The following is a 26,951-nucleotide window of genomic DNA, read 5'->3' on the forward strand; positions in this document are numbered from 1 at the left end:
TAAATACATATACTCAGCTATAAAGTTAATATAATAATTTTAACAAGAGAACAAAACCTATTTTTGGTCATGCATTCCGAATCATAAAATCAACAAACTGTTTATTTTGAGTCAATTTTAAATACAATCTAATAAATCCTGCGCAGAGTTATACAAACAAAACATGTTTTTTAATTGAATGTACAAGCTGCTGTTTGATGGCGTCAACATGTAAATAAATAGTTAGTTTTTCACTTTATGTCTTGTTCTATTATTTGGACTATTGAATGTGCAACATTACAAGAATTGGGTTTTTAGAATAAATATATATATATTTTTACCCCATTTTCAACCAACGTTGAAAAATAAATACATATACTCAGCTATAAAGTTAATATGATCATTTTAACAATAAAACAAAAACTACCAGTACACCTGGTCATGCATTCCAAATCGGAAAATCAACAAACTGTTCATTTTAGTCAATCTTACATAAAATCTAGTAATTCCTGCGCAGAGTTATACAAACAAAACATGCTTTTTAATTGAATGCACAAGCTGCTGTTTGATGGCATCAACATGTAAATAAATAGTTTGTTTTTCACTTTATGTCTTGTTCTATTATTTGGACAATTAAATGTGCAACATTACAAGAATTGGGTTTTTAGAATATATATTTTTTTTACCCCATTTTCAACCAACGTTGAAAAATAAATACATATACTCAGCTTTTTGTTTTATTTAACAATAAAACAAAAACGACCAGTGCATCTGGTCATGCATTCCGAATCGGAAAACCAACAAAACTGTTTATTTTTAGTCAATCTTACATAAAATCTCGTCATTCCTGCGCAGAGCTATATAGACAAAACAATTTAGATGCAATTAGAGCCCACATAAATCAGTTTTATGATGATATTTAGGAAATATTCATCATTGTAAACGGTGGAGCAGGGTCAAGTGGGTCAAACAACTCATGTCGCAGGCCCAATATTTATGAGCTTGTTATTCCAACTAAAACATGACAGCGGGCGCTGGGCCGGCCTGCGTGTTGAGAACCTGTAATGTTCATTGGAATCCAGTTTATAGTCTCATATACTGCATTTTAAAGAGATTTATGTTCCTCTAAACCAGACCTGGGCAAATTAAGGCCCGGGGTCCACGTGCGGCCCGTAAAGCTTTTCAATCTGGGCCCGCCGGACATTCCCAAATAATTCTTTTAGATCTTTAAGATGTAAAGTGTAGCTGCCATTATGATGTGCAGTCATGTTTTCTAATGACTAAGTCTTGAACTATACAAAGTATTTCAATGGTTGGAATCTGCGCTTTTGCATGACATACTAGTTACTATGGTAATCTAATTAGTTACTATGGTCATCTTATTAGTTACTATGGTAATGTAAGTCACAGCAGCTCAGACGAGGCACCAAGCAGTGTGGGTGGGGAGCGTTTCTACAGAGTGTTTCCAGAGCTTGAAATGCGGGTGTCAGGAGATTTTTACAAAAAAGTTCTAGAGCTTAGTGATTTATCAGATATATCAGATTGTAGGTGGAGTTTTTTTACCCTCCGTGTACATATTTCATATTTTGTTGCATTTAGCTTGATTGTAAAATAGAGGGGGGTGTGACGTTCATATGTTGTCAATATTCAGTGTTTTATCCTTCGTAGTTAATATTGTAACATTCTTTATTTTCATGTACATTCTGGGTGTCTCATTTAGTACAAAACTGTAATATCTCATTCTGTTTTTTTAAGGCGGTCTGTCATAACGTTTTTACATTCAATCAGACATTATTGTGAGGTTTTGTATTAGTGTTCCGAAAAAATAGGACCCAAGCAGATTTTTACAGCTTACATACATACAAAACCTCACGATGGGAATGGGATTTTACTTTTTTTTTTTTTACTAAATGAGACACCCAGAATGTACATGAAAATAAAGAATGTGGGATTTACAATATTAACTACGAAGGATAAAACACTGAATATTGACAACATATGAACGTCACACCCCCCTCTATTTTACAATCAAGCGAAACGCAACAAAACTGCAACAAACACAGTGAAATATGTACACGAAGGGTGGAAAAAAAAACCTCCACCTACTCAGTAGGTTGTGAGTTGAAACCCCGGCCGAGTCATACCAAAGACTATAAAAATGGGAGCCATCACCTCCCTGCTTGGCACTCAGCATCAAGAGTTGGAATTGGGGGGTTAAATCACCAAAAATGATTCCCAGGCGTGGACACCATTGCTGCTCACTGCTCCCCTCACCTCCCAGGGGGTGAACAAGGGGATGGGTTAAATGCAGAGGACACATTTCACCACACCTAGTGTGTGTGTGACAATCATTGGTACTTTAACTTAATATATATATGTATATATATATTAGGGCTGCAACTAACGATTAATTTGATAATCGATTAATCTGTCGATTATTACTTCGATTAATAATTGGATAAAAGAGACAAACTACCTTTATATCCTTTCCAGTATTTTATTGAAAAAAAAACCCAGCATACTGGCACCATACTTATTTTGATTACTGTTTCTCAGCTGTTTGTACATGTTGCAGTTTATAAATAAAGGTTTATTTAAAAAAAAAAAAAATACATTTAAAAATTTTTTAAAATAAAATAAAAAAAGCCTCTGCGCATAGCATGGATCCAACAAATTGATGACTAAATTAATCGCCAACTATTTTTATAATCGATTTTAATCGATTTAATCGATTAGTTGTTGCAGCCCTAATATGCAGGGGCGCCGCTAGGGATTTTGGGCCCCATGAAAAGAATCTTTACAGGGCCCCCAACACAGTGTCATTATTTTTTCTGTATTATAATTTCATCATCATTAGGGGCCTCTCTGGGCCCCCCTCCATCATGGGCCCCTAGAATCCGTCTCCTTTACCCCCCCTTTTTGGCGCCCCTGCTAATATGTATATGTGTGTGTGTGTGTGTGTGTGTGTGTACATAGATATATAGATATACTGGCCCCCAGACACATTTTGTTCTCTAAATTTGGCCCCCCCGAGTCAAAATAATTGCCCATGCCTGCTCTAAAGTCCCATCTTTTTGTTAGGTTTTTAGGTTATTTTTAAAATAAAGTATTACTCACAATTATTGAATAAAGTCAATGAATGAGTCTAAACTCCTTATTGTGGACTTTTTTTTTTTTAATGATCTTAACTTTAGTTTCCCCTGGCTTGACCTCTGCGTGCTCGCTCCCTTATTTGGCGTGCGCGGCCCCGCGACTGACGTCACGAGCGCAACCAACATGGCGGACTTTGATACCATTTATGAGTTAGAAGACGACGACGACGAGCGCGTAGTGATCGAAGAGCACTTGTCCAGATACTACCCGGAGCCTGTGGTGATGCGTGGGGCCGGTCACATCACAGTGTGAGTGTGCGCCGCGCGGCTTTTAGGCGTGCGTCACGCCGTCACGTCGTCGTTTGTTGTGGTTGTCTGCCGTCATTTAGCCTGCTAGCATGCTAACGAGATAACTGACGCGACCGATAAAAAAAACAACCAAAAAGCACCAGAGATAAGCGCGTTGTCACTTGCCGTCTTTTCACCACATTAAAGTCACGTCGGCTGAACTTTGTGTGTCCGTGGTACACTTTGTGCTATCTTTCTTCTAGCTGTGAATAATAGTGAACAAGTTGAGATGCGGCGTGAGCAACGCGGCCCAAACGCGTCATCAACAACACATGTAAACACAAGAGAGCGTTTACACACGTATATATATATATATATATATATATATATATATATATATATATATATATATATATATATATATATATATATATATATATATATATCAAAGTGGCACTTCAAAATGTAAACACACTTGATAAAACACTTAAGGCAATGTTCAGATTCTATTGTTCATATAGTGTATATACAATACAATCTGAATATTTAAACGTAACTCCTAAACCAAACACGCAAAATGTCTAATAATGCTTGGAATAATGTATCTTTTTGAGTTTTACTAGAAAAAGTATCTTTTGTAAGGTTTGCAAAGACAAAAAAAATGTTTTTTTTTACTCAATATGAAAGTATTACTGTCATGCTAAACATAACTCTTAAACTAAACATGCAAAATGTCTAATAATGCCTGAAATAATGTATCTTTGTGAGTTTTACTAGAACAGTTATCTTTTGTAAGGTTTGCAAATACAAAAATGTGTTTTTTTACTCAATATGACAGTAATGTTTTTTTCTATTTTGTTTTCATTTATACCCCCATTATTTACTTTTTACTTTTTACAATTTTGTACACTGATGCTGGAATTTAAATTTTCCTGAGGGAACTCTCCTGAAGGAATCAATAAAGTACTATCTATCTATCTATCTATCTATCTATCTATCTATCTATCTATCTATCTATCTAATGTTCTTAGAATAATCCTGAGATAATGCGAAAAAAGCAATACAAATGTATTCAGGCATAACTCTTAAACCAATAAAGTACTATCTATCTATCTATCTATCTATCTATCTATCTATCTATCTATCTATCTATCTATCTAATGTTCTTAGAATAATCCTGAGATAATGCGAAAAAAGCAATAAAAATGTATTCAGGCATAACTCTTAAACCAAACATGCAAAATGTCTAATAAAGCCTGGAATAATGTATCTTTGTGAGGTTTGCAAAGACAAAATAATATATATTTTTACTCAATATGGCAGTGTAACTGTCAAACTAAACACAACTCCTAAACCGAACATGCAAAATGGCTAATAATACCTGAAATAATGTATCTTTGTGAGTTTTACTAGAAACATGTGTTTGTAAGTTTTCCAAAGACAAACATTTGTTTTTTTACTCAATATGACAGTAATGTTATTAGAATCCTGAGATAATGCGAAAAAAGCAATAACAACGTATTCAAACATAACTCCTAAACCAAACATGCAAAATGTCTAATAATGCCTGGAGTAATGTATCTTTGTGAGTTTTACTAGAACAATTATCTTTTGTAAGGTTTGCAAAGACAAAATAATATATTTTTTTACTCAATATGGCAGTGTAACTGTCATACTAAACATAACTCCTAAACCAAACATGCAAAATGGCTAATAATTCTTGAAATAATGTATCTTTGTGAGTTTTACTAGAAACATGTGTTTGTAAGTTTTCCAAAGACAAACATTTGTTTTTTACTCAATATGACAGTAATGTTATTATAATCCTGAGATAATGCGAAAAAAGCAATACAAATGTATTCAAACATAACTCCTAAACCAAACATGCAAAATGGCTAATAATGCCTGGAATAATGTATCTTTGTGAGTTTTACTAGAAACATATGCGTTTGTAAGGTTTCCAAACACAATTAGTTTTTTACTCAATGTGACAGTAATGTTCTTAGAATCCTGAGATAATGCGAAAAAAGCAATAAAAATGTATTCAAACATAACTCCTAAACCAAACATGCAAACTGGCTAATAATGCCTGGAATAATGTATCTTTGTGAGTTTTACTAGAAAAATGATCTTTTGTAAGGTTTGCAAAGACAAAAATTAGTTTTTTTACTCAATATGACAGTAATGTTCTTAGAATCCTGAAATAATGTGAAAAAAGCAATACAAATGTATTCAAACATAACTCCTAAACCAAACCGGCAAAATGGCTAATAATGCCTGAAATAATGTATATTTGTGTGTTTTACTAGAAAAAAAATCTTTTATAAGGTTTCCAAAGACAAAAAATAGTTTTTTACTCAATATGACAGTATATCTGTCATACTAAACATAACTCCTAAACCATACAAGCAAAAGGGCTAATAATGCCTGCAGTGATGTATCTTTGTGAGTTTTACTAGAACATATTTGTTTGTAAGGTTTCCAAACACAAAAATTAGTTTTTTACTCAATAAGACAGTAATGTTCTTAGAATCCTGAGATAATGCGAAAAAAGCAATAAAAATGTATTCAGACATAACTCCTAAACCAAACATGCAAAATGGCTAACAATGCGTGGAATAATGTGTCTTTGTGAGTTTTACTAGAAACATATTTGTTTGTAAGGTTTCCAAACGCAAAAATTAGTTTTTTACTCAATAAGACAGTAATCTTCTTCGAATTCTGAGATAATGCGAAAAAAGCAATACAAATGTATTCAGACATAACTCCTAAACCAAACATGCAAAATGTCTAATAATGCCTGAAATAATGTATCTTTGTGAGTTTTACTAGAAACATATGCGTTTGTAAGGTTTCCAAACACAATTAGTTTTTTACTCAATATGACAGTAATGTTCTTAGAATCCTGAGATAATGCGCAAAAGCAATACAAATGTATTCAAACATAAATCCTAAACCAAACATGCAAAATGTCTAATAATGCCTGGAATAATGTATCTTTGTGAGTTTTACTAGAACAATTATCTTTTGTAAGGTTTGCAAAGACAAAAATGTGTTGTTGTTTTTACTCAATATGACAATATTACTATCATACTAAATATAAAAGTTATATAACAATGTATTCAAACATAACTCCAAAAGCAAACATGCAATATTTTTTTTGTTTTACCAGAATCAGGTGTTTGTGTATGGTATGACAGTATAACTGTCACTAGAGCTGGGCGAAATGGACGGAAATGTATATCTCGATATATTTTTACTTAAACTCGATATTCGATATATATCTCGATATATTTTTTGATGAAAGTATACATAAAAAGATATTCATTTTTGAACGATATTCCGTGAAATTGAAGTGAATGACAACTGCACTGTAAACAGTCAGGGACACTTTTATTAACCAAGTTAGTCAAGATGGGTATTAACAGCACAGACAATAAATTGTTTAAGTAGTACACAATTACATAACATAAATAAAATAGAAAAGTATTATTTGTACGTAAAATAAATAACAGAGCTGTGCAAATAATACTAAATGTATCAAACTCAGATAAAAATCCAAAACATTTGCAGGCAGACACTTTGTAATTTCCCTTCCTTGCCTCTGATTGGCCTGTCCCTAACCAATCGTGACTCATCATAGTAAACAACCAACCAATCCTGGATGTTCTTATACAATGTTCTTGGAAGGAGGAACGGGAGAGTTTTATTAGCCCATGGAGGGGGAGTGGGGCAGAACAAGGAACACAACAAATAAGCGGCGTTTGGTCATTTTAACACGAAATAAATTATATCGATATTACGATATTTTCTTAATTAATTGTTTAAAAATATTTCGATATATTTTACAAACTCGATGTATCGCCAAGCTTTAACATATACATAATACCAATATTCTTTTTATTGTCCCGTTGCATGTTTTGAAATCCAATTAAAACACGACCCACACTTAAGCGTCACAACCGAGGAATAAGGCAACACTGAAAATGTAAATAATGAATTGTTATGAAGTAGAAAGTTGACACAAAGACAAATATGTAGGCTGTTTCTATTATCTGTATTAAACATAGCTTATCGAGAGCAACCGATAAGGTATTTTCAGGGCCGATACTGATTATTAGTGGTGAAAGAGGCCAACTACCATGAATTGATTAACGTAGATCCCGACTTAAACAAGTTGAAAAACTTATTCGGGTGTCACCATTTAGTGGTCAATTGTACGGAATATGTACTGTACTGTGCAATCTACTAATAAAAGTTTCAATCAATCAATCAAAATAACCGACATTTGGAGTCGATATTAATTAGTTGTCCGCAGCTAATTTTTTAACGGTACATTCTAAAAATACAATAAAAACCCCCAACATAAAACAGTGGACTAAAAGAGCAAACAGGTGACATGTAAGGTGAAACATTTTAAATGTTGACTTATAACACAAAGTAGGTTTTTTTTCTGTAAAACTGTCATTCCTCAAAAATAATAATGTATACAAATCAATGTTGTGAATTATTTACCTAGACAAGGCTCCAATCACCTCATATCAAATATTCCACTTAGAAATATTTTTGAGTAAAATACTGCGTATTTTGTGTATTTTTTTTAGGACAAAAAGGGCATCAAACAAACAAAAACAATTATAATTGACTGTTGGATCTGAAGTTGAATATAAAAGAATAAACAATGTGTCACTCTATTTCAACACTGATGAGTGGGGCCATTTTAGAACCCAAATATTTTTATGTAATTTTTAAAAACTGTCATTGTTAAAAAAATAATATTTCCGTATTTTTCGGAGTATAAGTCGCACCGGAGAATAAGTCGCACCTGCCGAAAATGCATAATAAAGAAGGAAAAAAACATACATAAGTCGCACTGGAGCCCGGCCAAACTATGAAAAAAAACTGCGACTTATAGTCCGAAAAATACGGTAAATCAAAATTAATGTTATTATGAATCCAATTACTCCACAAAATGCTGCATATTTTGTGTTTCTGCCATAAAAATACAGGGTGTTCTTAAACAAAAAGGGCATAAAACATAAAAAAAAATGTAATAGTAAAACTTAATGTTGACAGATCTAATGTTGATTTAAAGATTTAAGCAATGAAAAAAACAATTATATGACTTATTTTTTAACATTTTTATGACGGAGTCACACTGATTTGCAGACATACTTGGGTCAAAATTGAGAATAATACTATCACAAACTCCATGACTTTATTTAAATGCATGAAGCATGTTTATTTAAAACACAAGTAAATAAACACAAACAAAGACGAAAAGTGCAGCGAGTCCCTTAGCACAGTAGCATCTCTTCATAAAGGTGAATAGGAATCTGTATAAATGAATAGCTCCCTGAAATAATTTGTATTCTTTTATAACATCCACTGTGATTGATGAAACGATTCCAAGTGTTGACACTGACAGACTGTTATCAGGCTGATATTACAATATATATAGCAATATTACACTTCATTTCAAAATGGAAAAAGTTATTAAGACGATATAAAGTAGAAAACGTAATGTACGGATCATCAAAAGCAACATTTAGGTAAAATGTAGGTAAATTATTAACATATTTATCAAGGCATGATGTTAGCAATCAAACATTTTGTATTATTTTGCATTGTCAGGCAACCTACACACACGTAAATACTGCAGCAGCACTGCTTTGCTGTTCTGCAGCTTCTTTTGTGGCCATTCTTTATTTTCTTCCTGTGTCCCTGCAATGAAACTCGTTTGACTTATTTAATCTTTCTCTCAATCATACCAACAAGAATCTACTCTAACGGGCTGTTTGGATATCAATCATGTCAGCAGCTTTGTTTCAAGTGATTCACAGACACGTCGTAAGGTACCAGGATTGTATAGTATAGTATTGCGGTACTAATGAATCAAAAACAGTACTATACTCTGTTTGAAAAGTACCGGTTCGCCATATTTTTTTTTTACAGGCATAACGACGCGTCGTCGTCACCTCGTGACATTGCTGGTTTTACGAGCAGAGGAGCATGTTCGGCAGCGTCCACACACAGAGTACTTACAAGCAGACACAGTGTGTAAACAGAAAAGGGAGAACAGACACATTTTGGCTTAAAAACTGACGATAAAGGTGAAGTTATAACACTGAAGCGTCCTCAGGAAGAGGTGCTTTAAAACTTAGCGAGCTAGTTAGCGGCTAAAGTCCATCCGCAATCGGCAGTGTTTTAGCTACTTCTCAATCACTAATCCTGGCCTCCATGGCGACAAATAAAAGTATGTTTCTTACAAGTATCATCCCTGCAGGACGAGGAATAACTAAACATGCTTCACTACACACCGTAGGAGGATACAATAGCTCAGTGTTTTTCAACCACTGTGCCGCGGCACACTAGTGTGCCGTGAGATACAGTCTGGTGTCCCGTGGGAGATTATGTTATTTCACTTATTTGGGTTAAAAATATTTTTTGCAAAGCAGTAATTATAGTCTGCAAATGATGTGTTGTTGTTGAGTGTCGGTGCTGTCTAGAGCTCAGCAGAGTAACCGTGTAATACTCTTCCATATCAGTAGGTGGCAACAGGTAGCTAAATGCTTTGTAGATGTGGGAAACAGCGGGAGGCAGAGTGCAGGTAAAAGGTGTCTAATGCTTAAACCAAACATAAACAAAAGGTGAGTGCCCCCAAGAAAATACATTGAAGTTTAGGGAAGGCTATGCAGAACGAAACTAAAACTGAACTGGCTACAAAGTCAACAAAAACAGAATGCTGGACGACAGCAAAGACTTACTGTGGAGCAAAGACGGCGTCCACAAAGTACATCCGAACATGACATGACAATCAACAATGTCCCCACAAAGAAGGACAAAAACAACTGAAATATTCTTGATTGCTAAAACAAAGTAGATGCGGGAAATATCGCTCAAAGGAAGACATGAGACTGCTACAGGAAAATACCAAAAAAAAGAGAAAAAGCCACCAAAATAGGAGCGCAAGACAAGAAGTAAAACACTTCACACAGGAAAACAGCAAAAAAGTCCAAATAAGTCAGGGTGTGATGTGACTCTTTGAGACAAGAGCTATAGTGATGCATGCTTGGTTATGCTTTAAAGTCATATCCAACAATTGCAACAACGACTTTTTACTGTCAACTGAGTTTCGCTTTTTTAATGATTTCTGCTAGTGGAGTGCCTCCGCATTTTTTCCATGCAAAAAATGTGCCTTGGCTCAAAAAAGGTTGAAAAACACTGCAATAGCTCACCGGCGTCACAATGTAAACAAACGCCATGGGTGGATCTACACCTGACATCCACTGTAATGATACCAAGTACAATAGCGTATCTAGTCGGTACTACTATGATTACATAAATATTTTTTATCGTCATAAAAATTACATTCATATTATATTCATAAATTCAGGAAATACGTCCCTGGACACATGAGGACGTAAATTATGACTAGAGATGTCCGATAATATCGGCTGATGAATGCTTTAAAATGTAATATCGGAAAATATCGGTATCGTTTTTTTTTTTGTTGTTTTTTTTTAAATCAACATAAAAAACACAAGATACACTTACAATTAGTGCACCAACTCAAAAAACCTCCCTCCCCTATTTACACTTATTCACACAAAAGGGTTGTTTCTTTCTGTTATTAATATTCTGGTTCCTACATTATATATCAATATATATCAATACAGTCTGCAAGGGATACAGTTCGTAAGCACACATGATTGTGTGTGCTGCTGGTCCACTAATAGTACTAACCTTTAACAGTTCATTTTACTAATTTTCATTAATTACTAGTTTCTATGTAACTGTTTTTATATTGTTTTGCTTTCTTTTTTATTCAAGAAAATGTTTTTAATTTATTTATCTTATTTTATTTTATTTATTTATTTAAAAAGGACCTTATCTTCACCATACCTGGTTGTCCAATTTAGGCATAATGTGTTAATTCCACGACTGTATATATCGGTATCGGTTGATATCGGTATCGGTAATTAAGAGTTGGACAATATCGGAATATCGGATATCGGCAAAAAAGCCATTATCGGACATCCCTAATTATGACCAACGTATGATCCAGTAACGACCTGGTATCGGATGGATACCTAAATGTGTGGTATCATCCAAAACTAATGTAAAGTATCAAAGAAGAGAAGAATAAGTGATTATTACATTTTAACAGAAGTGTAGATAGAACATGTTAAAACAGAAAATAAGCAGATATTAACAGTAAATGAACAAGTGGATTAATAATCCATTTTTAAAGCTTGTTCTTTATAATGTTGACAAAATAACAGAATGATAAATGAAACAATATGTTACTGCATACGTCAGCAGACTAATTGTTTACCGTATTTTTCGGACTATAAGTCGCAGTTTTTTTTCATAGTTTGGCCGGGCTCCAGTGCGACTTATATATGTTTTTTTCCTTCTTTATTATGCATTTTCGGCAGGTGCGACTTATACTCCGGTGCGACTTATACTCCGAAAAATATGGTACTTACTACTAAGAGACAAGTTGTCTAGTATGTTCACTATTTTATTTAAGGACTAAATTGTTCTTCCATTGCAATAATAAACATATGTTTAATGTACCCTAAGGTTTTTTGTTAAAATAACGCCAATAATTAAATTTTTTTGTGGTCCACTTTTATTTAGAAAAGTATCGAAATACATTTTGGTATCGAGTCAACCCTATAAGGTACTACGAGCTTATGTTAAGTTTTTTTTTTTTACAGTATTCTGCTCATAGTAACGTTACTGGAAGTGACATGGAGAGGACTGGGATGTTTAGTACAATTTGGTAAGAGACTTCTGATTCTACGTAGCTTCAACACATCCATACACTTTCTGCGCCATTGAATTTGACGTTGCCTGAGACCCCGGCTTCTTACTGGCTTCTTACTGGTTTGCGTAAACAACGTAAAATACCTCGTCTTCTGATTGGCTCCGCCTCTTACCAGTGAGCGGTTTGTGTAACCAAAGAGATGGCGCCGGGGCCTGGACAATGCTGCAGACAGGCGCGCCTGCCCTCTTTTAATCCCACGGACCATTCAAAACGGGTCAGTTTTGGCTCAGATGCTATCATGAAATGATAGCAATAATGCTAGTAGAAGTGGAATATTACTATTCATTATCCATATTAAAAAAAACAATGCCGATACCAATAAAAACATTAAAAAGTCTGATGCCGATATATTTCAAAATGACAAATATCTGCGCTGATAATCGGTCGATCCCTAAATCCTATACAGTGTGAAATTAAGCGTAATGTGTTTGGACAGTCCTCGTCAAAGACAAAAAGAGGTAAAACGTTTCTTAAATATCAATCAAAATATACATTTTTTGTATTTACAGTAAATGTTGCTGATCATTTTTGTGGAATTTCCACACCAGTTGCTGCTTTATTTTCATGAATATCATTTATCCCAATGTTTTACATGAGACAATCTAATGTGTTGTGTTTGATGGTACAGTCGGACAATTTAAAGGGGAACATTATCACAATTTCAGAAGGGTTAAAACCATTAAAAATCAGTTCCCAGTGGCTTATTTTATTTTTCGAAGTTTTTTTTTTCAAAATTTTACCCATCACGCAATATCCCTAAAAAAAGCTTCAAAGTGCCTGATTTTAACCATCGTTATATACACCCGTCCATTTTCCTGTGACGTCACACAGTGATGCCAATACAAACAAACATGGCGGATAGAACAGCAAGGTATAGCGACATTAGCTCGGATTCAGACTCGGATTTCAGCGGCTTAAGCAATTCAACAGATTACGCATGTATTGAAACGGATGGTTGTAGTGTGGAGGCAGGTAGCGAAAACGAAATTTAGGAAGAAACTGAAGCTATTGAGCCATATCGGTTTGAACCATATGCAAGCGAAACCGACGATAACAACACGACAGCCAGCGACACGGGAGAAAGCGAGGACGAATTCGGCGATCGCCTTCTAACCAACGATTGGTATGTGTTTGTTTGGCATTAAAGGAAACTAACAACTATGAACTAGGTTTACAGCATATGAAATACATTTGGCAACAACATGCACTTTGAGAGTGCAGACAGCCCAGTTTTCATCAATTAATATATTCTGTAGACATACCCTCATCCGCTCTCTTTTCCTGAAAGCTGATCCGTCCAGTTTTGGAGTTGATGTCAGCAGGCCAGGGAAGCTAGGGTCGATATTCTTCTATGCCATCTCTGTCGTAGCATAGCTTTCGTCGGTAAAGTGTGCGGAACAAACGTCCAATTTCTTGCCACTTTCGCATCTTTGGGCCACTGGTGCAACTTGAATCCGTCCCTGTTCGTGTTGTTACACCCTCCGACAACACACCGACGAGGCATGATGTCTCCAAGGTACGGAAAACAGTCGAAAAAACGGAAAATAACAGAGCTGATTTGACTCAGTGTTTGTAATGTGTTTGAGAAAATGGCGGATTGCTTCCCGATGTGACGTCACGCTCCGAGAGCGAATAATAGAAAGGCGTTTAATTCGCCAAAATTCACCCATTTAGAGTTCGGAAATCGGTTAAAAAAGTATATGGTCTTTTTTCTGCAACATCAAGGTATATATTGACGCTTACATAGGTCTGGTGATAATGTTCCCCTTTAAATATCAATCAAAATATATATTTTTTATATTTACAGTAAATGTTTTTGTGGAATTTCCACACTAGTTGCTGCTTTATTTTCATGAATATCATTTATCCCAATGTTTTACATGAGACAATCTAATGTGTTGTGTTTGATGGTACAGTCAGACAATGTAAATGCATGCAATATAATTAATTTGGTCAATCAAAAGTGACCCTTTGTTGTCTTGCTGTACCTAATGTGGGGAATGTTATTACAGAAGCAGACATGATTGTCCTCTAAGACACCGTTCTTCATTTTGGACTATTTTATTCATGTTTTGTTTTTGTGTGTCTCCAGGTTTGGGCTGAGCAACAGATTTGACACCGAGTTCCCCTCGGTTCTCACGGGAAAGGTACAAGATCCTTTACATATTTGCAGCTTTCTTTCTTGCACTTCTCCACGTCTGCACACTTCCAACGGAGAGGAATCGGACAATTAAAGCCACAGTGATTCTTTTGTCTCGCCGGGGCCCTTTAACTACTTCCCCAGAGCGGCCCATTCAAATCTCCCCGAGCGGTTTGGGCTGGCCAAGTGGCGAGTCAATGCTCCGCCACGCACCCCTTCTGTCAATGAGTAAGCCGTCTGTGGGGCTGGGCCGGTTGCGGTCCGACTGCGGGTGATAAAGTAATGCCTGGGACAAAAAAGGCCGGCTTCCTGGGTCAGACGCAGGAACACAACACACAAAAAGGGCTGCAGGGGCAAGAGCGGGCTGAGGGAAGTGCGGGGCAATAAACAGCACCTCCAGTATTGTGACCCAGGGTGACATGTGATGGATGAGGTCACAATTATGATGATTGAAGGGTGCAGATCAGGCCCTGCTGGGCTTTATTCCCAGCTCTTTGGCTTGTTTGCAAAGAGACCTTTGCATCCTGTCATAAAAGATTACGACCCCCGTTTTATGGCGTACAGACTCGGGCCAGGAATGAGCATCTATTCAGCTGGCTTTCACCGCCGCCGCTACAGGCGCGCTGCTTAAGGGCCTGAATATCTGCTGAAGTACAAAAGCAACTCCCGCATCCGAATGATTCTTCCAGGTGGCGCCGGAGGAGTTCCGCACCAGCGTGGGCCGCGTCAACGCCTGCCTGAAGAAGAACCTGCCCGTGAACGTCAAGTGGCTCCTGTGCGGCTGCCTGTGCTGCTGCTGCACGGCCGGCTGCAGCCTGTGGCCCGTCATCTGCCTCAATAAGCGGGTAAGGAGGTGTCGGGGCAAGAAAAAAAAAAAAAACTCTCGCTGCGCTCACTGCCCGTGTTCCTCTCTTCTCACAGACTAGACGCTCCATCCACAAGCTTCTAGAGTGGGAGAATAACAGATTGTACCACAAGGTAAAAGACCACCACGCCTTTGCACCTGTCTGTGTGTGCGTGTGTGTGTGTGTGTGTGAAAGAGTGTGGGCTAATGGGTGTTAATCTGTTCGGTAAACCATCAAGAACTGCGACACGAGTTCACGGGCTGAGGTCAGCAGTCAGAATGCGGTTTTGTCTCACAGCTTGTTAAAAAGGACCTCTTCAGGCTGTCTGGCCACAGTTTGACCTCAGCCATGCCAGACAGCCCCTCCTGGGTGTGTGCGTGTGCGTGTGTGTGTGCGATTTCCTTATTCTGGGTTTCCGTGTGGTACTAAAAAGCATTAGGAGTCATTAAATAGCTTTTTTCCCAAATCTAAGGCCTAAAATGGCATTAAAAACATCCAGAGGTATTAAAAAATGTTACAAAATTGTAGGACTCGGCCGATCGTCAACACGTCACTCCATCAAACCATGAATGAAAATGAACTTTAAAGGGGCACTGCACCTTTTTTTTTGGAATATCGCCTATCATTCACAATCATCATAAAAGACGTGATGACAAATGTATTACTGAATGCGTTCTGAGTCGCTCTATTCTCCATATAAAGCCCTTAAAAAACATCCAAACACCTCCATTAAGGTTTATATACATGATGTAAGTACCGTATTTTTCGGACTATAAGTCGCTCCGGAGTATACGTCGCACCGGCCGAAAATGCACAATAAAGAAGAAAAAAAAACATATATTCGTCGCACTGGAGTATAAGTCGCATTTTTTGGGGGAAATTTATTTGATAAAATCCAACACCACGAATAGACATTAGAAAGGTAATTTAAAATAAATAAAGAATAGCGAACAACAGGCTGAATAAGTGTACGTTATATGAGGCATAAATAACCAACTGAGAATGTGCCTGGTATGTTAACGTAACATATTATGGTAAGAGTCATTCAAATAACTATAACATATAGAACATGCTATACGTTTACCAAACAATCTGTCACTCCCGATCGCTAAATCCCATGAAAGCTTCCTCCTCGGTGTCGCTCCTGGTATGCGCCGCTAGCGTCCATTCTTTCTGCTGCTCGATCGCCGTTTTCTGGTGCATATTTCACTACGTCCATCTTGTAATCTGCCGTATATGATTTCCTTTTCGGTGCCATTTTAGTTCAGTCCTTCTCAGTTTTTATAATGTTGTTGTGATCTATTTTAATAGCTCCGGCAGTAGCGTATAGCATATAGCAGTTAGCATTCCAAAACCCACAATGCACTTCTGCCATGACCCGCCCCCGCCGAATTCTTATTGGTTGGTGTGTGAGTGACGATTGCTGACGTGTGTGTGACGATTGCGGACATTTTCTTCGTCGCTCACGCGAATGAGATAAATAATATTATTTGATATTTTACGGTAATATGTTAATCATTTCACACATAAGTCACTCCGGAGTATACGTCGCACCCACGGCCAAACTATGAAAACAACCTTGACTTATAGTCCGAAAAATACGGTACATTACCGTATTTTTCGGACTATAAATCGCAGTTTTTTTCATAGTTTGGCCGGGGGTGCGACTTATACTCAGGAGCGACTTATGTGTGAAATTATTAACACATTACCATAAAATATCAAATAATATTATTTAGCTCATTCACGTAAGAGACTAGACGTATAAGATTTCATGGGATTTAGGGATTAGGAGTGACAGATTGTTTGGTAAACGTATAGCATGTTCTATATGTTATAGTTATTTGAATGACTCTTACCATAATATGTTACGTTAACATACCAGGCACGTTCTCAGTTGGTTATTTATGCCTCATATAACGTACGCTTATTCAGCCTGTTGTTCACTATTCTTTATGTATTTTAAATTGCCTTTCGAATGTTAATTCTTGGTGTTGGGTTTTATTAAATACATTTCCCCCAAAAATGCGACTTATACTCCAGTGCGACTTGTATGTTTTTTTCCTTCTTTATTATGCATTTTCGGCCGGTGCGACTTATACTCCGTAGCGTCTTATACGGTAGTTACATTTATGATAACATTTTATATTTACGTATTTTGCTCATTGCAAGCATAATTTAAAAAAACGCATCATGTTTGCTCTGTTTCCAACCTCGTCACTGATTATTACTCACTGCAGACTTCATGAGAGCCAACAAACATAATAAAACATCACTTACTTGTCCAAGGTCTGCTGTCTTCAGGATGCCGACTGCTATGATGTTCATATATTCCCATTTAGGTGAAGAATGTCTCACAATCTTCACAAAGAAAAGGGGGGTGGAACCAAGCGTCTTTTCGTGTCGTTCATGCCATTTCCGGGTCTAAAATGGCTGTCAAAGTGTTCCAACTTGTTGGCATACATCCTCGTCCTTCTACTATCCAGGTAACAGGCATGATTTATGATCTACAATAAAGTTTGACGAGTGAGGAAGCGGCTGATCATGTCAACTTTGGCATACAAGCTCGTGATCACGGCGCCGCTATAGTTTGTCTGCGTTAGCACTTATAATAACAATACCACTAATACTTGTTGATATTCAAGTCACCAAATGTAAATTCCATTCACACATTTAAAAAACACTTTAAGACCAATGTCTTGAAAAAAATATATCACTCTTGAATCAACACTGTAGTTAATACTATGATCAATGTTAATTAAAAACTAAATGTGAGATACAAATAATAATGGAAGTATAATTGTTTGTATATAGTATATAATTAGTGCAAAGGTTTAACACGTGTACAAGGATATTTCACATGCCTTTACAGTGTATATAATTTAACTGTGTTTATGTTGTGTATAATGTATATTTATAATATGTTGTACAAATGACATTTCATAATTTCCGGAAGTTCATCTTGTACTTGACATTGTTTATAGGGTTAGGCGCAATAAGTGTTCAACTTTAGCCTAAACCCTTTCGGTCTGCAACATTTTCTTTTTCAATCTATGAATGTACAACTGTTTGTTTATTTTGTTGACCATGGACCGAAGAATAATAATAATAAATGGAGTATTGTTGGCGGTTTTTGGATGTTATTTTTTATTGGGTTTTATGGACGGAATAGAGGACCTCTCATTGGTTGTAAGCAGACTTTTCTTTGCATTGATTTAATATTTAGAATGCATTACAAAGAAAATCCATCCGTCGTCATGTCTCTCATAATGATTGTGAACGAAAGGCAAAATAAAAAAGTGCAGTCCCCCTTTAAGAGTGTTGCATTCCTCGTAAATTGCTACGTCTGTCTGTGTGTTTCTTTTCTTCGGCTCTGGCTTTCAAACTGGATGCAAGAGGTCTTGTAAGGTCCGAAAGCGAGAAAAGCGCTGCCTCCATAGTGGACACTACACTGGACGGCAATACGAAGCGACTATGGGGGCTCAAACTCTGCCATTCTTTGGTCACAATAGGCGTATAGTCCTTAACTGTGAATCCGTGTCATGTTAATGAGGTCGCTGAGCTTGTTTAATGCACGACTCCTTTATTTCAGGCCCCATTTACACTAAGCCGGATAAGGTTATCCAGGGTAAATCACACCTAACCTTATCCGTTTCCACACACAACAATGCCACCGTTTAAAACCCCCCCGGCCCCTCCGTCCGCCGGCGCAACGCGACCTAATACGCATGCGCGCGTCATCGTCACCTCCAGTGTTGCTTTGTGTGCAAGTTCTTAAATGTAACTTATCTGAACAATATCCAGTGTTGTGGTATTTCAATGAACTGGAATCCAGTGTGCTGTGGGGCCCTATTGTAGTGAATCACACCTGAATCATCATAAATCAATCAAATCTTTATTAGACACGTAAACAATGTGACAAAGAACATTTTACGTCAATCAATCTAGGGATCTAGATATCTGGTCAGGACACTCCTCACTCTTTTGCCTTCACCTTCATTGTCCATTCCTTTTTGGTGACTTTATATACTCTGGACCTAGAAGTCGAGTCAGCGACATACATGGCCGACAATAACTGATACAGTCTGCTTTGCCAGTCCAAATGCATTCACCCTTTTCCTCGATGGCCAGGTTTTACAAAGCACACTCTACCTTTTTTATCACATCCACGGGAGCTCGCATTCTCGTTGTCTCTCCTTCGACAAATGGACAAAGTTTTTCGCTAAGTAGAAACACAGCTGACCCGGCCAGACATTGGAAAGTTCTCTTGCCATCTGAGAAGTGTTGTATCCAAATAGCTGCAATGGCTTTCACTTAAAGGTATTCATGTGTGATTTCCACAAGCGTCTGTACATGTAGAAGAAGGAGAAACACGGGCATTTCTGGATGACTCGCCTTCATATTTCCAGTGTTTACCTCCGAGTTACGAAACCGCTTTATTATGAATCTGGCTGTGGCGCGTTCTTTCTGGCGTCACTTCCTCTCCGAACTCACTTTGTAAACGATCAATGAGTCTATACAAAGCTAAGAGTCGGAGATTCAATAAATACACGGCCGACTTACCCGTGTAAAAATTTGTCCGAGGAGGGGGACCTTAAACGCTGGTTTAGTGTGGCTGAGACGGGGCTTAGGCTAAATAATTATTCGTTTAAGGGGTAAAACAACTTAGTGTAGGTATGCCTCAGTCTGTGGCCTAGGATGGACAAACAAGGCAATTCTCACAAGACCACAACTATTATTCTCTTGACATTCCCACAGTAAATGAATAAAAGTTCCTTCAGGTGCCTTACACTTTATACATAACTTGCTATCTCATGTACCCATTTTAAGCAACTGAGAGTGTGTAAAATACTCAATATTGAAGATGTTTGTTCTGAATGCATCTAGGGGGCTTATTGGCATTTGTCCAAATATCATTCCATGACATGTCTTTTTCTAGAATGTTTAAATCAATCATCCATTTCCAAACAAATGCATCATTTGCATTCCTCGTATGATGTTCATTTATTATTCCATAAAATATTGTAACTATTTAAAAAAAAATTGTATTCTGAATTAAAAAACATATCCTCCAGTTGGTGGCTATTATAAAGCATATTTTCAGAGGAGTTTCATTTTTGCAAAATATTTTAAAGAGATACAATAAAAAAATGACTTTTGGGTACATTTTATTGATCAACAAATTTAGAATTTGGTGTTTATTTAGACGGTTTAAGTGCAGTTCCTCTTTAATCATTTTGATTGAAGGTACAGTGTGATGATTGACAGACGGAACATTTTGTTTGGCTATTGTCATGCACAAAGTCAAAACTGGAAGCTCCTCCAGAAAATTAAATACATCAAAAATTAATTCTCAGATGAAACAGTCTTGCAAGTCAATTTTAATTCACTTGATAGTAACAGTTGATGTACACTTTTCAACATTATTACTGTCAAATGCTTACAGTTACGTGTGTATACAGACAATTGTAAGCTTTTGAATACATAAAATAAACATATGCTCTCGGACCTGGGCATTACATTTTTTGAAGTAGCATTACAAATGTTAGGTTAGATTTGCTGATACCTGTCGATGATAGCGTTATTCACCCTGTCCTCTCTCTCGTCAGCTGGGCCTTCACTGGAAACTGAGCAAAAGAAAATGTGAGAGCAGCAACATGATGGAATATGTAAGTACATCATTCAGTTCCATAACTTTTTCTACCTGAACGTTGCGTTCGTCTAATTCACCGAGTATTCTATAAACGCCCTTTTTTCTTTCCATAAACAATATTTATTATACTCGCAAGCATTTTTAAGCACAATTGATTTGCATGATTTCTTCACAATCTATATCAAGGGTCTCAAACTCATGTGGCCTTCTATTTAACCTTATATTTCAGTGAAATTGCCGCCCGCACACCCTGGGCATACTTAATAGTTAAATATACCATGGACTTAAATCGCACTAGAAAGAACTGTACCTACAATAACGGTGCAAACACAAAAATGACAGCACAACCAACATACATTGGGCAACACAAACCACAACTTCCTGTAAGCAAGCAGAAGTGTTTATGTACATTTTTACATTCAATTTGGTATTTATAATGACTTAAGGCCTATTGTAGCTCACGGCTGCACTGCAAAAAGTCAGTGTTCAAAAACAAGAAGAAAAAAAATACAAAAATGAGGGGTATTTTATTTGAACTAAGCAAAATTATCTGCCAATAGAACAAGAAAATTTGGCTTGTCAAGACTTTCCAAAACAAGTAAAATTAGCTAACATCAATGAACCCAAAAATACCTTAAAATAAGTATATTCTCACTAATAACTGCACTACTATATGAGTACGTATTTTCTATTGTTTCATTGAAAATAAAACCGCAAAGTCCATTTGGCTGTCATCTGTTTTAACATGAGATACAATTGTGTCAAAGTCATGATTTTTTTTTTCATGCTTGAAATAAGAAATTATTACTTTTAAAAAAGTAGTTTTATACTTGTGAGTGTTGATGACACAGCTTTGCAACAGTTGATATTCTAGTTTCAAGCATGTTTTACTAAATATAGGTCATCAAATCTCAGCAACAAGCTGTAATATCTTACTGAGATCATTTAGGACCAAAACCCTTAAAACAAGTAAAACACTCTAACATAAAATCTGCTTAGTGAGAAGAATGATCTTATCAGACAGAAAATAAGCAAATATCACCCTTATTTGAGATATTTCATCTTACTTAGATTTCAGTTTTTGCAGTGTGCTGGTATAAGAAGTTAGCCAATTTAGTCAAATGTCATTCTGGGGTGTGGCCAGTCTCACACAGACTTTACCTCCAGCGGCCCCCAGGTCATTTGAGTTTGAGACCCCTGATCAGTAGGATTTATACGGCTATTAAAAATACACACTCCAATATTATGTATTCAATTTACCAAGGTGACACTGTGCTTTTAAACCAGAATGAAAACATATCTAATGATAAAGTTGGATGCATGGAAGTCACCCAATTGAAAAATCATCACAATGTAATGTGATACAATCATTATATGGGTTATGATAAAAATCTATTTGTTTACTTAAACATTTTTAAATAAATCCATCCATATCCTATACCGGTTATCCTCATAAGAGTGACAGAGATAAGCTGGAGCCTATCACAACTGACTTGAACCTATTACATTAATTCAGGGGTCGGCAACCCGCGGACACACACATACATTCTAAGACAGTATTTTCCAGGAGTTATCTCACCCTCCATTTTACTAATGATTTCCAATGTTGTAATAATATTAAATAGGATAAATATTACATTTCAACATTTCTGTCGAGCCTGTGACACATAGTCATTTTGATAGAAGGCTAATATAGACACTTGCATCATGTGTTGTCTTCATTATAACACCAATATAAGACTTTTAAAATCATTTTGATAGTAGGCTAATATAGACACTTACATCATGTGTTGTCTTCATTATAACACTTATATAGGACTTTTAAAGTCATTTTGATTGTAGGCTAATATAGACACTTACATCATGTGTTGCCTTCATTATAACTTAGACAAACCTTAATGATCCACAAGGGAAATTGTTCCACACAGTAGGTCAGTTACAAAGGATGGAAAGTGTAAGGATGGAAAGGATAATGCAGGTGTTAAGTAGACTAAAAATGTACCGTAGTAAACACACTTATATAAGACTTTTAAAGTCATTTTGATAGTAGGCTAATATAGACACTTACATCATGTGTTGTCTTCATTATAACACTTATATAAGACTTTTAAAGTCATTTTGATAGTAGGCTAATATAGACACTTACATCATGTGTTGTCTTCATTATAACACTTATATAAGACTTTTAAAGTCATTTTGATAGTAGGCTAATATAGACACTTACATCATGTGTTGTCTTCATTATAACACTTATATAAGATTTTTAAAGTCATTTTGATTGTAGGCTAATATAACTAATATAGACACTTACATCATGTGTTGTCTTCATTATAACACTTATATAAGACCTTTAAAGTAATTTTGATAGTAGGCTAATATAGCTAATATAGACACTTACATCATGTGTTGTCTTCATTATAACACTTATATAAGACTTTTAAAGTCATTTTGATAGTAGGCTAATACAGCTAATATAGACACTTACATCATGTGTTGTCTTCATTATAACACTTATATAAGACTTTTAAAGTCATTTTGATTGTAAGCCAATATAGACACTAACGTCATGTGTCGTCTTCATTATAACACTTATATAAGACTTTTAAAGTAATTTTGATAGTAGGCTAATATAGCTAACATAGACACTTACATGATGTGTTGCCTTCATTATATAAGACTTTTAAAGACATTTTGATAGTAGGCTAATATAACTAATATAGACACTTACTTCATGTGTTGCCTTCATTATAGCACGTATATAAGAATTTTAAAGTTATTTTGATTGTAGGCTAATACAGCTAATGTAGACACTTACATCATGTGTTGTCTTCATTATAACACCTATATAAGACTTCAAAGTCAGTTTGATAGTAGGGTAATATAGCTAATATAGACACTTACATCATGTGTTGTCTTCATTATAACACTTATATAAGACTTTTAAAGTCATTTTGATAGTAGGCTAATATAGCTAATATAAACACATCATGTGTTGCCTTCATTATAACATTTATGTAAGACTTTTAAAGTCATTTTGATAGTAGGCTAATATAGACACATCATGTGTTGTCTTCATTATCAATCAATCAGTCAATGTTTAACATTTATATAAAACTTTTAAAGTCATTTTGATAGTAGGCTAATATAGCTAATATAAACACATTATGTGTTGCCTTCATTATAACACTTATGTAAGACTTTTAAAGTCATTTTGATAGTAGGCTAATATAGACACTCACGTCATGCGTTGTCTTCATTATAACACTTATGTAAGACTTTGTCATTTTGATAGTAGGCTAATACAGCTAATATAGACACTTACATCATGTGTTGCCTTCATTATAACACTTATATAAGACTTTTAAAGTCATTTTGATAGTAGGCTAATACAGCTAATATAGACACTTACATCATGTGTTGCCTTCATTATAACACTTATATAAGACTTTTAAAGTCATTTTGATAGTAGGCTAATATACCGGTAGACACTTACGTCATGCGTTGTCTTCATTATAACACTTATGTAAGACTTTTAGTCATTTTGATAGTAGGCTAATACAGCTAGTATAGACACTTACATCATGTGTTGTCTTCATTATAACACTTATATAAGACTTTTAAAGTCATTTTGATAGTAGGCTAATACAGCAAATATAGACACTTACATCATGTGTTGTCTTCATTATAACACTTATATAAGACTTTAAAGTCATTTTGATAGTTGGCTAGAATAGCTAATATAGACACTTACATCACGTGTTGTCTTCATTATAACACTTGTATAAGACTTTTAAAGTATTTTGATAGTGGCTAATATAGCTAATATAGATACTTACATCATGTGTTGCTTTCATTATATCACTTGTATAAGACTTTTAAAGTCATTTTGATAGTTGGCTAGAATAGCTAATATAGACACTTACATCACGTGTTGTCTTCATTATAACACTTGTATAAGACTTTTAAAGTATTTTGATAGTGGCTAATATAGCTAATATAGATACTTACATCATGTGTTGCTTTCATTATATCACTTGTATAAGACTTTTAAAGTAATTTTGATTGTAGGGTAATATAGATCATATAGACACATAATGTTTTGTCTTCATTGTAACACTTATATAAGACTTTTAAAGTCATTTTGATAGTAGGCTAATATAACTAATATAGACACATCATGCGTTGTCTTCATTACTACACTTATATAAAACTTTTAAAGTAATTTTGATAGTAGGCTAATACAGCTAATATAGACACTTACATCATGTGTTGTCTTCATTATAACACTTATATAAGACTTTTAAAGTCATTTTGATAGTAGGCTAATACAGCAAATATAGACACTTACATCATGTGTTGTCTTCATTATAACACTTATATAAGACTTTAAAGTCATTCTGATAGTAGGCTAATATAGCTAATATAGACACTTACATCACGTGTTGTCTTCATTATAACACTTATATAAGACTTTTAAAGTCATTTTGATAGTAGGCTAATATAACTAATATGGACACTTACATCATGTGTGTAAGGCGTTTAATTTTTGTGGCTCCGGACATATTTGTTTTTTGTATTTTTGCTCCAATATGGCTCTTTCAACATTTTGGGTTGCCGACCCCTGCATTGGATTATGAGAGGAATACAAATTGTTGTCATTATGTTTTATTACTATGTATCTCTTTAACAATTCATTTAATTTGATCAATGTTTATATGAATTATTCCCAATATTATATATTTTCTAATAATGAAATATCAGCAGTTTTGTTATTTTAGTAAATGTCAAATATCACTTAATGGCTTATCCAGTGTGATTATTAGCTGTGTCCACTGATTGGCTGGGATCAGTCACATGCTTCCATCTGAAGGGAAACATTTATTTTATGCAGTTTGTGTCTTCAAGGCAACAATCTGCTCTTTTGCATTTTTTTTGATAGTAGGCTAATATAACTAATATAGACACTTACCGGTACATCATGTGTGTTAGGCGATATCACTTTGTCCAAAATGGTCTTTTAAACCCCCTCAATGTGTGTTTTTAGATACATTTCATTTAAAATAACGTCCTGTAACAAGAAAACGTTGATGCTAATAAACACAAGGGGCGCGAGCTAATGTATGCTAATCGCTCCTCCTCCTGACGTCAACCTTTACTAAATGGCTTTCTTCTTTTCTTTCTCCGCTCACTCAAGGTGATTCTTATAGAATTCTTACCTAAATATCCTATATTGAGACCCGACTGAGGACCGCAGCGTGGTCCTCTCCTCTCCAGTGCCTTGTCGGAATGAACAGCTGTGCACCGTGCAGCCGCACGGCCCAAACACTGGCACTTTTGCTTTGGAGCGCATTTTGCACATTTTCTCCAGCCAACGAGACGCCCACCCCCCGTCCCCCACCCGCCCGTCCCTCCTCGTTGCACTCGTCTTATTTCGTTAAACATGGGAGGAAGAAGAAAGGCCAGAAAGCGCATTTTTACCCCAAAGAAGCATCAAGTCAGATGTCGTCTTATGTTAATTTCTTCCACGCTAGGCTGGATTCGTCCTCTTTTTTTGCAAGTCGAAGAGACGCTTGAAATCGGAGCAATCAGGGGTGTCCAAAGTGCGGCTTTTTTGGTATTCATCTTAAAATACAATTCGAGATGTTCTAACATGGATGAATTAGCACAACATATGAATGGATGAACTACAGGGGTGTAACCTTTTGAGGGCAGACATTTATTTTCACCCCTCTGACATTGAAATACTGTTCAGAACTTGATCATATTCATTATTCCCCGAGACAGCCAAGATAGATGTGGTGGGGGAAATAATCGATTTTTAGATGCATTGCAATTCGGACATTATGCAGTCGATTAGTAAACGTCAATAATCGATGATCGATTTATTTATTATAAATAAATAATGCAGACATTTTCAAAATGTGTCTGACTGCAGCGAGCCACCTCACCGAGAGATCCGACCGTCTCGTTTACTATCGTGCGCTTTTGTTGCAGATTTGCACACGTTTTCATTCATTTAATAAATGTGGGAATTAATTGTAACTGTTTCTTATTCCAAATGAGTTTTTTTTTTTTTAAGTTGGAAGTGATAAACGTTTATTTAGTGAAGCAAAAAGAA

General features: G+C 35.8%; 1 protein-coding gene across 1 annotated transcript in view; it reads left to right on the plus strand.

The window, feature by feature from the left end:
* Positions 1-3,247: 3,247 nt before the first annotated feature.
* Positions 3,248-26,951, plus strand: part of chic1 (cysteine-rich hydrophobic domain 1) — a 25,766-nt gene continuing 2,062 nt past the window's right edge. The window contains exons 1-6 of the mRNA XM_061930197.1: positions 3,248-3,380; positions 14,288-14,342; positions 15,025-15,180; positions 15,257-15,313; positions 20,790-20,849; positions 26,028-26,951. The exon at positions 26,028-26,951 is cut by the window's right edge and continues 2,062 nt beyond it. Of these exons, the coding sequence (XP_061786181.1) occupies positions 3,256-3,380; positions 14,288-14,342; positions 15,025-15,180; positions 15,257-15,313; positions 20,790-20,849; positions 26,028-26,078 (504 nt within the window). The 5' untranslated portion in view covers positions 3,248-3,255 and the 3' untranslated portion in view covers positions 26,079-26,951. The remainder of the gene's footprint in view (positions 3,381-14,287; positions 14,343-15,024; positions 15,181-15,256; positions 15,314-20,789; positions 20,850-26,027) is intronic.

This window comes from Nerophis lumbriciformis, linkage group LG36 (assembly GCF_033978685.3).
Source record: "Nerophis lumbriciformis linkage group LG36, RoL_Nlum_v2.1, whole genome shotgun sequence".
Lineage (NCBI taxonomy): Eukaryota > Metazoa > Chordata > Actinopteri > Syngnathiformes > Syngnathidae > Nerophis > Nerophis lumbriciformis.